This window comes from Cinclus cinclus, chromosome 4 (genome assembly GCF_963662255.1).
Source record: "Cinclus cinclus chromosome 4, bCinCin1.1, whole genome shotgun sequence".
Classification (NCBI taxonomy): domain Eukaryota; kingdom Metazoa; phylum Chordata; class Aves; order Passeriformes; family Cinclidae; genus Cinclus; species Cinclus cinclus.
Window position 1 is genome coordinate 15,559,393 of NC_085049.1, and position 15,141 is coordinate 15,574,533.

At 45.0% G+C, this 15,141-nt stretch overlaps 1 protein-coding gene across 1 annotated transcript; it reads left to right on the forward strand.

The window, feature by feature from the left end:
- Positions 1-2,368: 2,368 nt before the first annotated feature.
- PHYH (phytanoyl-CoA 2-hydroxylase) lies at positions 2,369-11,203 on the forward strand. Its single transcript, XM_062490849.1, has 9 exons — positions 2,369-2,467; positions 4,679-4,734; positions 4,853-4,963; positions 5,055-5,220; positions 5,792-5,873; positions 6,759-6,940; positions 7,740-7,889; positions 8,914-9,045; positions 10,309-11,203. Exons 1-9 carry the CDS (start codon positions 2,369-2,371, stop codon positions 10,360-10,362), a joined length of 1,032 nt encoding a protein of 343 aa, XP_062346833.1. The 3' UTR covers positions 10,363-11,203.
- The last annotated feature ends 3,938 nt before the right edge of the window (positions 11,204-15,141 follow it).

Sequence of the window (15,141 nt, forward strand, 5' to 3'; positions counted from 1 at the left end):
CAATGATTAATGCCACCATCAGTTTCCTTAACAAAGAAAATTTCTCCATTGTTTCTTTCCCTGGGTTCATGAGATTCAGCCTGTATTTCAGGGATGCTTATCAATGGATTTGAAAACTATTTACTCTGGACTGTTTAGATGCAAAGGATGTGATTCTTGGTTTCTTTTTTTTTTTTTTTTACTGTGTCCACACACTTCTAGGGGGTGTGGCTACACCACAAGCAGCCCCAGTGTCACTGTGTGGTGACAGCAGTGGCCGAGATCGATCTTTTGTTATGTTAAAGTTCGATCCATCAGCAAGAGGGTACAAATACAGAGCAATGAACTCAGCCACCCGCTGCTCCTGCCAAGGTGGGAGAGGTGTCCTGAATTTTTTGGGGTGTTAAAAGAGTAGCACAGGGCGGTCCAGTGACATGGGAATTACTGGTATCGAGATTGCCAGAGAGGCTGTAAGTAAAAAGGAATAACGGTATTTAATGCACAGAGATATTAGGGGGTTTTGAGGCTCTTCTTGTTTAAAAATGCATATATTAGAAAAAGGTTCTTCATTCAGAGGGTGGCTGGGCACTGGGACAGGCTCCCCAGGGAAGTGGTCACAGCACCAAGCCTAACACAGCTCAAGAAGCCTTAGACAACATTCTTAGGCACAGGGTGGGATTCTTGGGCTTGCCTTGTGCTGGGCCAGGAGTTGGACTTATGGCTCTTGTGGGTCCCTTCCAATTCAGGATGTTCTATGATTCTATATATATTTATGTAAGCGTGTATTATATATGTATAAAAGCATCTTAGTTCTCAAACTCCTAAATCAGTTCAGCCAAATACCTACTTTTTGTTGATTTTTTTTCAGGTATGAAAGACACCTTTGCATAAGATGCTGTCAAACACATCCCTGTGGAAGAAATATCTACATTGCAAACAGGTCCATGTCACAATAGGCATGAGTACTATTGTTCTGCTTCATCTTTTCAATGGGGCTTTTACATAAGCTTTGAAACAGATGAGATTTATTGTGGTTCCTGTTTCAGTTTGGATTATGAAAGCAATTTCAGCATAGATCTGAATTATATATAGGCTTTTCAATGCAGTTATAATTAGGAGTTCAATAATAAAGCTGTTACTCTAGTTCCTTTTTTTTTTCTGTTCCCCCTCACTAGTTTGATTTGAGGGACTTTCATTAACTGTCTCTTTTCTTATGACTAAGAGTTTTCCTATGGCTCAGGAGTCAAAGATCTGATTTCGATTCTGTTGGCAATGAAGGCTTCTGTCACTGCTGCTGGTCTTGTACCCTCACAGTGCCTGTACTCTTGCCTCTGTGACTACACAAAATCGTTTCGAGAGGGCCTTTTTCCTGGGTTCCCAAACTTGTTCATCCCGCTTGTGTAAACAGCCTGTTCGGTTATGCCCCTGAAGGGAGTGACTCCACCAAGCATACTGTAAGAGCCATCAACACAAACGTACCGCAGACCAGAGCAGCTTGTAAACCTGCTGTAGTTTACTCAAACCAGTGCGAGTTTTGCCACTGCGTTTTACAGGGACCCAGCTCCAAGGATACAGGTTATGTACCGGAGCCCTTCCTACCCATGCCTGGGCTTCTGTTCGTCTGTAGCACTAACAAGCTTAGTGTATTGACAGCTGACTTTTTGATCCAACATGTCACCCCAGATTCCAGCAAAACCTGTTGCAGAATGGGAGTTAAGCTTCCTGTAAGCAGAGCTTTGAGGCACACCCTGTCATCATGAGACTGCCTGGAGCTACAGGAGACTTTTGATGGGGCCTCTTTGGGAGCAAGGGTTCTATAGAGAACCTGGCAGGTGTGAGATGTGTTTTTTGGGGCCGCAAAAATCTCTCCAAAACATTTGCTTGGAGGGATGAGGTGAACCCTGACGGTCTCCTTAGAGACAGGACACAAAGTATCGATCCGTGCCAGCCGCAGCCCTGTGCCAAGGGCTGCTCTCCACACGGAGCTGATGAAATCCGCAGTCACTGCCGGCAGAGAACGAGAAAAAGAGGGGAAGCGGGAGGACAAACGTAAAGAAATCCGCTCGGAAAATCCCGAGCTCTCCGCACGCCCGGCCTGGCCTCCCTCAGGCCCTTCCCGCCCGGGGGTGCTGCCGGCCCGCGGCTCCCGGCGCTCTGAGGGCGCCGGGTCCGTCACGGCCGCCTCACGCCCCGCACACCCCTCGCGCTGCGGCTCCCGCCGGGACCCGGGCTCCGAGGGCGCCTCGTCCGCCCCGCCTTCCCTCAGGCCCTTCCCACCGCCGTCCCGTGTCTCCCGGCTGACCCGGGGCTCGGAGGGCGCTCGGGCTCTGAGCATGCGGCGGCCCCGGCTCCGCCCCGGCCAGGACAACGCTGAGGCCGCCTGGGCGCCATGGAGCGGTTCGGGGGGCGGCACGGGGAGCGCTCGGCGGCCCGGCTGGACACCCTCCTGCGGCACCTGTCCCCGCGGCTGGGAGCGGCCCCGGCCCCTGTATCCTTTGTGCTGCGGCATCGGGAAGGGGCGGCAGCAGCACCTAGGTTCCGGGCTCCGCGTTCCCCAGCCCGGCGCGCTTTGCTCCCCGCGCCCTTGTGGGTCCGAGGTTTGTCCTGCAGGGACGCCGGCCTGGGAAGGGCACACAGGGAGAGTCCTGCCCTGTGTCCCGGTAGCGAGCACAGCGCTTCCGTGGCAGCTCCGACTGGAATTCTGGGGTCAGCGCCTGACCCACCCCAAAATCTCTCGCTGGGCTTCATCCCCGCAGCCTGTGGGGAGCTGGGATGTGCATCTTGGCCTGCCCCAACACAGCCCCCCCAGCACCGAGCTAGAGGCTTCCCTGCAGCGAATTTTCCTCCTTGAGATTCAAAGGGCTTGGGGAGATAAACTCCCGCATGACTTATCGAGTACACGGCAAGTCACAGATTGCGTTAAAAGGCACAGAGTCGACTGGTAGAGCTGCAGCAGGAAAAACATCAAGGTTTGGTTTGTGACTGGGAACCGAGGTGGAAATGCGTGAGGCTACCTACATAAGGCACAGGAAACCTGGGTAGAAGGGTTTTTGCGTTTATACGTCCCATGGTTCTGAAAGTTGAGACTGCTTTCTGAGAGTATTTTTAAAGCTGCTGTCATAAATGTTGCTTTTAAAAAATGGTTTTTTACAGAGCAGAATGCTGACAAGTTACCTCTGAATTATAATACATGGAAGAGGATGTGATCAAACAGGATGTAGGAGTTCTGAGATCGATTAAAATATGAAGGCAGATGGATAGTTGTTGACTCAGACTGCGGTAACACAAATAGGAACAAAAAAAAAAGTAACAAAATATACAGGGAAAACACCCTGGTTGTAGAGATACAGGGGGTAAGGAGTGGTGCTGCACAACCTGTTTGTTTTTAAATCTGGGTCATGATGCAAAAATCTTCAGACAAAAACATGACTAAGCTGGGCTGGGGCAGGAAAGGTGTGTGGTAAAGTAAGTAACAGATTTTAATAAGAATAGATTTATTTGATACATGGTATGGTACATCAGTTCTCTGGTTTTGTTTTATTTTCTGTGCCTCGTGGTTTCAGTCGTCCAAGCAACCAAGACTTGTCCTCTGAGTGTTGGAAAATCTCAAGAGCCAAACCATCGAGAGGAAGAGGCACTGCAGAGCCTTGGAGGAAGGTGGAGAAATGGAGTCCAGCACTAGGTGGACTTGTCTGCTGTCCCCCCATTCGGGGAGGTGGGCATGCTGAGGAGGGCCCCAGGCTGGGGTCAGCTTTTGCCTGTGTCTCCATCAGCTGTCTGTGGATATTTAGGAGCCTGAATGTTCAGGAGTCCCCTATTCATTGAAATTGTGGTGTGTGGAATCCCTCAGCTGGGGTATTCCTTGCTCTGGGACCTGCTGTGGCAGTTGCCAGCTGGTCTCCCCATGTTCTTCTCTTTGTCTTCTGTCCAGTTCCCAGCACCTTTTCCTCTCTCTGGCTCATCATTTTTGCCACACATTTTTGCATGTTTCATTCTTCTCCCACCATATGTGACTCTTGACAAGATAATGTTTAAGCTTCCTGGTGTGGGGACCACAGACACAGCTGCTGTGATGAAACCTGTTTCTTATTCTCAAAGCATTCATGCTTTTATGAGTAGTAGAGGAAAGTCAGTGGTTTTCATAAAACCCTGAAGCAAACACGCATGTGCAGACCAAAAGATCAACATGAAAATGCTCGTTTTTGTTACACATAGCACTTCAATACTGTGCACAAAATTCTTGTGAGACTTCTTTAGCATGTGGGGTTTAATTGCCTTGTTGATGAGAATGTGTCTCTGCATAAGGGAAAACAAATACTTTTTTAAAACCTGTTAAAACCTGTTCAAATGTATTGAAATGTGGGACAAGACTAAAGCTCTCTTCCTGCTATCCCTGTCATTTGGGAGGGACCTGCTCTCTGCAATAATTGGAGAGGAGGTGAGGGTTTGCAACACTGTAGGTGAATGTGAAACCTCAGGTTTACTGCTATTGCTTTAATGTTTTAGATTGTTTTAATTTTTAGATTATTCTTCATTATAATTTATTGTTATGGAAGCAAAATGAAAAAGAACATTAATTGAGTGTCCAGCACAGCAGCTGCCTTTAAAATGAACATCATTGTAGGATCGAGGACTCATGCCTGTAGATAATGTTCTTATCTGTTTTGCTTAATTGTATATTCCTTAGCTCTCACCCCAGATAAGCGTTCCTACTTCAGCCCAAGTCAGTGTTGTTCCTCATTCAGGGAGCTTTTGGTAAGTTCCATCTTCCTTGGTAGAGATAAAAGCAAAGCAACCTTCAGAGCTCAGTTCTTTCCTCCCCCAAGCACGTATTAGTCACTAGACATGGTTAACATGTCCCTCTGTGTCCTAGCTACACCCTGGACAACAATCTGCTGACCACAGAGCAGAGGCAGTTCTATGAGGACAATGGGTACCTGCTCATCAAGAATCTCGTTTCTGACGAGGACATTCAGCGCTTCAGGTATGAGCCACTGTCCTGACGTGCTGGGGGTAGGCCTGGGGAGCTGGAGATCATTGAGTTCTTCCAACATGGATGTTCCTCTGGTTTGCAGGAAGGAGTTCATGAGGATCTGTAAAGGGGAGGTGAAGCCACCAGGAGTTATGATTATGAAGGACGAGTCCCTGAGATCCCAGTTCGGTCTGTCTGAAAAAGTGGTTAATAAAGTGCAGGACTTCCAGGAAGATGAAGAGCTGTTCAGATACTGCACTCTGCCAGAGGTAAAACAAAGAAAGGGTGGTGATGGTGGTGGAAGAGCCTGTAGGAAGGTATCTGACCCTGCAGGTCTCCCCCATAAACACACAAGTGAGGAAAGAAGATCAGGTCGACCTTCAAGAGTGTTCTGCATGAACAAGGGATGGATGGAGGTTGGGAAGAAGACTTTAAGCAGTGCTGCTCTGCCCCTGGTGTGGAGCTGGTCAGGAATGTGACTTGGCCAAACCATGCCAGGATAGAGGGATAGATCAGCAACATGTTCTGAATGTTTTATCCAGCAAACATCTGTCCCTGGGCAGGTCCAGCAATGCAATATTCATGTGGCAGATATAGCTCTGTGGGAGTACCCTCTCCATCTTTTCCACCCTTCCCAGCAGCCTGCAGCACCATCTTCCCTCTTGGTCTCCTCCCACCATTGTGTGCCATGCCAGGTCCTGCCTCCTGTCCTGCATCCCTCCATCCTCCTCCTGTACCCTTGCCCTCAGCCAAACATCCTGCTCCCAATGCTTCCTCAGCAATATTTCCTCTTGTTTTTCACTTATCAAATATTTTTTTCTAATGTTTTCTTCCTTGTAGGTCCTCAAATATGTTGAGTGCTTCACAGGGCCAAACATCATGGCAATGCACACCATGCTGATAAATAAACTTCCAGATTCTGGTAAGGAAAACTTGGATTAGAGGAAAATGGATAAATTATTGTGTGCCAGAATTGAACTTAATATTTTAGAAAAGCTGTAAAAAAAATTAAACCCAAATAACATTGAAAATTTACAAAGCCGTTTTTTGCCTTGGTTTAATGAGACAACATGAGAAAAAGCAGGAGAGTTTTTGAGGCTGCATGAAGTCTAAATAGTGTGGCAAATGAGGCAAGTAGAAATATCCTAATTGCATCTATTTAAGGAGCAAAATCAATGGCAGAATAAGTATATAAATTATGTATAAAAGACTCTTTTGGTGTAGATGATGTTTCCATTTCCATGGGGGAAAAATAACAAGCAAAACTTCAAGAATATTTATTTTTGTTTAGACTTCATAGAAGAGAGCCTCTAGGGCAGAGACTCTGTGGAGGCTGCAATCCATAAATAGAGATTTTTTTTCCCCCTTTTTTTAAAGAAAAAGCTAAATAAACATGAGCAGGGTGCAGCACAGACAGGGTTGATTGTGCTTGCACCACAGCAGTACATCCAGTGCCTACAGACAGCACAGCTGTTGGAGGGGCTTAGTGCTGGGGAGGTTTGTGCAACACTGTGCTGGTTAAAGTTCTCAAAACTGGAGAGCAGCCAAAATGAGTGATGAAAATGTGTTGTAGTGGTGAAGGCCAGCAAAAGGAGCCTTCAGAGGGGTCACAGGCTTTCTGTGTGACCCAAGAGCCACCACTGTGGTCCATTTTGGGGTGGGATGCAGCTCACCTGCTTGGCTTCCGTGGCTGGGCTGGAGCCTGAGTACACCAGGTGCTCCTTAGGATGTGCTGCAGGGGTTTAACAGGAAGGAAAAGGCCGTGTCACCTCTGATGAGGTTGAAGGTTTCTGAACCTGTGTTGCAGACAAACAGACTTTCCTGCACCCCATGCATCAGGACCTGCACTATTTCCCGTTCCGGCCTGCGTCCCGCATCGTGTGCGCCTGGACCGCCATGGAGAGCGCTCACCAGGACAATGGCTGCCTGGTCGTGCAGCCAGGGACACACAAGACAACCCTGAAGCCTCATGGTTATCCAGAGCTGGAGGTAGAGTTTCATGGAGAGCTTGGGAAGGGCATGCAGGAAGGGGATGTGTTTTGACTAGGAAGGACTCAGTGTAGGGAGGATGTGCAGGTCAAAGCTGAGGTTTTCAGTGATTTTTTTTGTTTGTTTGTTTGTTTGTTTGTTTTGTTTTTGCAAATACTGACATTGATTTGAGAGAGTTTCTTGGGTGACCTCACTCCATGTGACATGGGTAGATTTGCCTCTGTTCTCACCTTCACCTAGAAAATGTCCAGCACATTGTGGCACGATAGCATAAATACATGCCAATGTTTTCCACTGCCCTTGCCAAGTCTGAGGACTCTGTCTCCTCTTGTCAACTTGTTCCTGCCTGGTAGTGTGTGCACTGTCCCAAAGAGGAGAGGTCTGACAGTAAATAACTGGATGGAATGAAATACCAAGTGGTATCTTGCTCTTTAAGAGTGTATGTTTCCTGGCCTGGACGGTCATTGGTGATGGTTATACCAGGAGCAGAGGGCTGGACTCCAGCAGTGGCATCAGGTCACCCTTCTGGGGTTTCCCAGTGCTCTTCTCTCTTCTCTCCAGCTGAGAATGTCTTTGTCCAAACCAGCTGCAGAAAATACAGAAGGTATCACTTTTCTGTATGGCAGGCTTGAGCAGGAGGACTAGTTAGGCAATAGTCAGTCTTTTAGCTTGGCATGTGGAATACTCTCTCCAGAGAAAGCAGATCCATAGCTGTCCCTACTGCCCTACTGTGCTCTGAGAATCAGCACTTCCTCTAATTTTAGCTGAATGATTTCAATTCAGCTATTTTCTTTCCTAGGGTAAAACCAACAAACTTTTCCATGGGCTGCTTGATGAGGATGAGAAGATTCCCAAGGTTCACCTTGTCATGGAGAAGGGAGATACAGTGTTTTTCCATCCCCTGCTCATTCATGGCTCTGGGATAAACAGGACTTCAGGTTTCCGAAAGGTAGGAAAACATCTCTTGATACAGTTTTTTTATATTTTTGATTTAAAAAAAATAATTATCCAACTATTCCTCTTTCTATTTTTATCCCCCACCCCTTTAAATCCTTCCTCATTTCATGAATATGTGGATGAATGTTTTGAGGAGTTTTTATCTTCCTAATATACTTCAGCATTCTCTTGGTTTTTTATCATTTTATTTTTAAACATCTGTCTTCTGTAAGAAGAGCATGCTATGCAGCTGCTTGAGAAAAACAGAACAGGAGTAGAAATCAGATGCTGAATCTACGTTTAAATTAAAGCCTCTCTGGCTGTTGCTTTTCTGAAAGTTCCCTTTCATCTGTCCCAGATATCAGGACTTCCCCTAATTTTTTTTCCCTGTCTTCTTGGTATCCCATCTCTGAATAACAAGAGTCTCCATAATTCATTCAATAAATAATATTTATATCAATAAATAATATTTATATCATTGCACAACATTTTTCTATAAAAGATTTGTTGACATGCAAGATTATTTAACTGAAACAGACAAAAGTGCCTTCCTTTGGAGGCCCACTTCTGTCTCAGAGGAGATTCATCCAGGCACTGCAGCACGGGCTGCTCTATTTTTATTTTGGATTGCCTATTGTATGGCCTGTTTTTTCAGCCTCTGTGGCAGTTTATTGGTGGATTCAAAATAAGTGGGTTGTGACTCTCTGGGTGCAGGAACTGAGAGCCCTTAGAGAACACACAGGTCTGCCCCAGCCCTGATTTCCCTATTTCCACTCCAGCTGCTGATATTCTGAGATCAAGCAGTACAGCTTATGCTGAGGGAGTGAGGGGGAGAAGGGAGGAAGAAGAGCATGTCAGCAGCAAGAGTATTTCTCCAAGTGGATGCTCTCCAGAGCACCTGGAAAGGAGGAAGGAATTTGCTGACATGATCTGTAAGGAAGGGGTGATGTGTCCACAATCTGGAATGCATGAGGTTTTCTTCCAGCAGTTGTTTGCAGTTGATGTGACAGTGAGTGATGCCCACTTTCCTCACACAGAGCATCAGCTGCCACTTTGCCAGCTCGGAGTGTCACTACATTGATGTCAAGAACACGACTCAGGAGCACCTGGAGAAGGAGCTGCAGGAAATGGTTTGCAAGAAATACAACGCGACTTCTGTGGAGCTCAAGGTGAGACTTGGCTGAGTGCTCTTGGTTGCAAACCAGGTCAGTTCCCTTTCCCTCCCAGCTCTCTCGTGTGGCAGATTGGTGCTCTTTGCTATGCCTAGTTTGGCAGATCAGGCTGTGCCAGGCAGAGGTACTTGGCAGGATGAAAGACTTGATGGTCAGAGGATGACTGGCAGGCTTTTTTGGGGCCTTTTTCCTCATAATACCTTGCTCTCTGGTAGCCTCTTCACATCCCTTTGATGCCTTGAGATGTAAGGCATCACCTTGCACTCCAAAGTTTCACCTGAAGCTCTGCTTGTAAATAAAAAATGTGGTCATTTGCCCTGAATTCAAAACTATAAGTTGGAATAAATTCAGTGCTTGTTCAGTTTGCATGCCCACAGTTCTTACACTTTCCTCTCCTAATGGTGGGTGGATTTTCCTTTTAAAACAAGTAGCCATATCTGATCGCAATAACAAATGAATTTTTTTGCTTAAATATAATCCCTTATCAGTTGTTTATACTTGAGGCTATAGCAGGTTTGTCAGCAGTGATACACATCTGCCTCCAGAAAAAAAAAAGGGACTAATGGACTCTTGCTGAATAACTGAGATCATTGAGTAAAATAGAAAGTAAATGTAAATTCTCCAGGGATACAGCCACTGAAAGAAAAATAAACCTTATTACTGGGGTGGAAGTATTCTGAATATCTTAATCCACAGCAGTTCCCAAGCACGTGCAAAGCCAGTATTGAGGCAGTAAAGTCTAGATGTAAAAGCAGCAATTTTCTTTTAAAATGTACATGTTTTACAATATCTGGGGCTTTCTGGAGTTGGGGGAGACTTTGTTTTTCACCCTTGGTATTTTTGTGTTGTTCTGTGTGTTTCCCCCCAGCGTGCCTGGGTGTGGTGGGGTACCCAGCTGTGTTTTGCAAGATGATCTTTCATGTCTGCAAAGCCACAGCTTGCTTGGCTTTCAGTTCCTGGGGTTATTTAGATGCTTGGTGAAATCCTAAAGGATGTGTCACGAGGCTCTCTCCTTCTCCTGAGTGGAAGTGAGCTTGTTCATACAAACCCCAGAAAAGTGTCTGTGTTTTTGTGTAGCTTTAAGGATTTCTTTTAGCTGGAGTTGGTTTTCTCCCAGAGGAGTGCCCAGGTTTTATTTCACCTTCACAAGATGATGAGAACTAAGTAATCCTCTATTTCCATGTCTGTAAACTGGAATCTTTATCACCATTTTTTCTGGCCCTCAAGGTGCTTTTCCTTGGTCTCATTTTTGTTTTGAAGGATATTTGGAATTTCCGAGCACGGCTTGTGCAAGGGGAAAGAATCAACCTGTAGAAGACCTCTGAAGAACAGGATGGAAAATAGGAGCTTCTCTGAGGGAAGATCACAGACCCTGCCTGGGCAGGCAGAATTCCCTTTGTTGACCTCTGTAATGGTAACTTAGCCAAATGCTGCATTGCAAAATCTTTTCATGCTAATTCAGAATAATTGCACTGAGCTTGGACAACTGATGTATGTCAGAGGAAACCTAGCCTAGAAAAACAGATTTGCTGTGGTGTCTTAGACAATTGAAGAACCAAAGTTGTGAAAGTGCACCTTGATTTTCTTGGCGTTTACATTCTTGCTTCTTAAAAGTTTTTAACACAACACATTTTTAGAATGATGCTATATCAACGTAGGATTTTATGTAAGAATTTCCAGCATTTCCAACTTCCTTTCCTATGAAAAAAAAAAAAATCAGAGTTCCAGAGAAGCCCTCAGTGACATGGGGAGTTACTAGTGTAGCTGATGAAGATGTGGGTGTTGGTACCAGCAGAATCAATGGTGTAAGGAAGTGGCTAAAGAGAAAGCAGCAACCCCTCACAGAGAAAATTGGGCTTTATGGACAGGAATATGATTTCTGATAGAGTTCCTCAAGCATGACTTGGTGTGGCATCATACCTGACAAGCAGCTCTGGCACAGATGAAATGAGTCTGACAGTGCTCGAGCTACTGGGCCAACAAAGCAGCCTCCCACTGGCCTTGCACAATTGACCCAAGGCTGTGTGAAGTGAGGGACTCCTTTGAGCCTGGCAGGTCTGGGAAAAGGTGCCTTTTGCTGCTGCAAGGTTGAGGAAGTCTTTGGATGCTCCCCAGGATGCAGTGGTGGCAGGGTGGAATGATACACACTGAAATGATCCTCTTGCCTTTCACAATGTTTTTTCCTTGCTTTCCAAAAGATTCTTTCACTTTCAGAATCTATTTTTTTGAAATAAAGAATAACTCAGAGTGAAACTGCACTCCAAGGCTGTGTTGTGTCATTGCTGCTGTCAGAAACTGGCAGTGGGGGGTGTCATGGAATACCCCAGTAAAAAGCATCAACCCTCAGCTTGTTTCTACTCCCCCCAGTCCACCCAAAAAAGGTATCAAAACAGCACCCAAGGCTGCAGTGTTGGTCTCTTGTGGCACATTCTGCCTTGTTTTGTGATTCTTCATCATCATGCATCGCCTCTAGGTTTTCTTGTTTGTTTGTTTTTTAAAGAAGTTGAGGTTTGAGCACAGTTAATAATTGGTCCTAGACCCTTGGTGCTGGAGTGAGGTGTCTGGGCTGTGGTTCCCACCTGGAGCCAGATATATCCTCTCAACAGCCTCTGGTCTGACCATAACACCAAGAAGTCTGATGAGGGGTCACCTGGGACAGACACCCAACCCAGCTCAGCATGTGATTTTGGGTGTCCTGGTTCCCCATACCCTTTATAACCCTGGCACTGATCAGCTCTTGTGGAGAGCATGGGCCCAGGTGAATGATTTCCAGTGAGTTGGAGATCCCTCTGCTGACTGCTGAGTCCTTTCCATTGGATTTTCTTGAGAACTCGGTGTATTCTGTCTGGTTCACAGTACAGGATTCATGGAGACTTTTCTTTCTGGCATCACTGGTGGAGCTGGGTTGACTGCAGAGGGAGCTGTGACCGCAGAGAAGAGCTACAGGTGTCACATTCCCAGTTCCAAGACTGAATTTCTCTTACTATGGCTAGGAAAGAGAGGAAAAAGAAGAAGTTTAGCTTTGTTTTTAAAAATTTAGGCCCCTCTGCCTATGGATTTCAGATTAAAATTGCCTCAATCAGAAGAACACACCTATCAACAACCTCAGAGATCATGTAAACTTAGCAGTTGTCCCCCCTGATGAGAGACTTATATCTTCATTCCTTCCTACACCTTGTTTGGGAACCACCCTTTGGGGCAGTCCGTGCTCATTCTGCTGGGCAGAACAGTTGGATGAAGCCGGATTCTCCCAGAATGGATGTATGGTGTTGCTGGATACCTCCTCTGTAGCAATAATATCTTTGAGAAATAAAATTCCAGATTTGTTAGGCAGAGCTTTGAGACAGGGAAATGCTTGGGTTGCTGTGTATTTTATTTAAGCAGCACTTACCCTATTAGAAAAGTTGCTTGAATTGAATCAAATTAAAAGCAAAATATTTAAAGTTATTTTGTTAATACTGTTTTACTTTTGCCCTGGCTTGGTAGGATGTTTTTTATAATTTGGTTTGCTGTAGGTGTTCAGGTTCATGTGTTGGAGGGATGTGTGTGCTCCTAAATTGATGTAAGAGCATGTTAATATCTAAAACTTTCTTTCCAACTAACCTCATGTTCCTGCAGTTTAGGTTAACCATGTTAGCCCTCGTGGGACTATTTTTTTTCAATAACAGTATCCAAGTTTCAAAAAGGAGCATGTAAAAATTAAACATCCAATTGCTTATTTGGCCATTTACAGTTGCATGAAGCTCCAGTTTCAGACACTTTTTTTTTTTTTTTGCCTTGACATTAAACATGTGTTGAATACAAAGGCTTCCTGGAGCTTGGTAATAGACAATAAACACAGAGAAGATCTTTTGCTTAGAATTTATGTGCTATTTTCCAGACTAGCAGTTCAGAAATGTCAGATTTAGTTTCCCTCCTGACCTTGCTGACAGCGGTTGCACGCTCAGAGCTTTGATGTGAAGACACTGGGTAGGTGCCAAAGAAAGGATTTTGAATCCTGGCTTTGGCTTCTAGTGCTGAAGATCAAAGTCTTACTTCATGCAAGAGAAATGGAGGGGGGAAAGGAAGTTTAATTAACTACATTATAGTTTTTTTCAAAGTAGATTTGACTCTGTAAGCCGATCTGGGATGTGGGAGATCTTTTTCCAGCAGTCATTTGTAATCCAAGTGGCAGTGAGTGATGCCCAATGTCCTCACACAGCTGTCACCTCACCAGCTGAGAGTGCTACTACGGTGATGTTAAGAACAAGTCCAAGAGCAGCTGGAGAACGAAGTCAATTAATTTGGACATAAAAAACACAAAATGGTTTCTGCTCCAGACCTTGTACTAATCTTAAATCACTTACCTTATCTTGTAACTCACAAGTAATTTTGGCCTTTCTGCTGATAAGGCTTCTTGCTGCTTGCCTGCGCTGGAGAAGCACCCTTGCTCCACAGACAGCCCCTCCACATCCCTGGAAATCAGCCCAGGAGCTCTGCAAATTCCTCCTCCAGCTCTACTCATCACCATTCCCACCTCTGGGACTGCCAATATTTTCACCCACATTCTTTGCAATCTTTTCAGTGCAAATCAACCCAGGTAGGATGAGCTTGTGCCAGCAGGTATTTAGACAGGAGAGGCAGTTGTTCAATCCTTCTATAACTGGATTTACAAGAAGAGGACATAGTTTATAAAAAACCCCTCCAAGTGCCTTCTCTGCTCACCACATCAATCCAATGAGCCTTTTGGCTCACACCAAACAGCGTTTTGTGCACTGGAGCTTTTAGCTTTTAATTTAATTTAGTGTTGTCTGTACATTTCTGTTGGAGACTTTGAAGAGATAATAAGTTAAAGGGTGTTTTTATGGCCAAGCAGATCTGCTCATACCAGGAACAAGAGAAAGCACAGCATGAAAAGATGCTGTTTTCTAGGTTTGTTGTTGCCATTGTTTTACGGCGTTTTTTTAATGCAGGTAGTTTGGAAGAAATGAGCAAAGGTAGTGCAAGGAAAAAGAGTCAATCTGTAAAGTGACCTCTAAAGACCAGGATGGGAAACCAGATCCTGAGCATCAGCTTCTGAGGAGCCAGACTCGTGCTTTTCACCCCTGTGAAAGGAACTGGCCTTAAATGCTGCATTATAAAAGCATTTGATGCTAATACAAAATAGGTGCAGCAAGGCTGAAGGGCTGATAGACTTCAAAGAAAACCAGACCTACAAAATCAGATTGCTGCAGCTAGTTTAGGTAATCAAAGGTTATGATGAGTTGTGCATTACTTATTTTTTCTAGTCACTCTCTTGATATACTTCTGGGCTGATACTGTTTAGGTTACTAATAATATAGTTGGTAAAATCATATTAATATAAAATTCCATGTGTGATTATGTGTTTAAGGTTTTTAACTTCCGTTTTGTGTGCAAAATCAACCAGTGAATCAGTTTCAGTATGAGCTTACATGGGAAGTCATTGGTACAGCTGATGGAGAGAGTGGATTTTATTTAGTTTTTGAAATAAAGATGAAATTGTAGCAAAACCAGCTTTAATAGCTACACTGGATTATTTCTGCAGTTCAGAGGTTCTCTTGTGGCTTGTGTGGCTGAGTAGCCTGTGAACCCTGGAGAGGCAGGTGCTTGTTCTGAGGGAAACGTCAGGGTGCTACAGCTGAGAGTCACCCAAAAATCCAGTAACTGCTGGTCCTGCAGGGTATTTGGGTCAGACCCATTTTGGAGACAGCTTTGGGCAAAGCACCTGCCAGTATCTCCTCCTGTCCTTGTTGTGACCATCCTGACTGATCCCAGCTTTCCCGTTGTTAGAGACGAGTATTCAGGAATCAGGGTAGTAGTGCACAAGAAAAGCATCTCAAAATAGTGAGGGGACATAAATTCCAACACATCCATCTCCCCCACTCCTTGTTTACTGCTAAAGCTTAAGCAAAGTAACTTGTTTGGTTTCTTCACCCTATTTTTGCATATAAGCATTGCTTTCACTGCCATGGAGATACATGTTGTACATATCCTGGGGCATTACAAATGCCCTGTGTCCTGGGGGCATTTATGAAAATAAAGCATTTACTCTCCTTTGACATTTTAATTTCTGCAGAATCTCCTTTCCTTGGG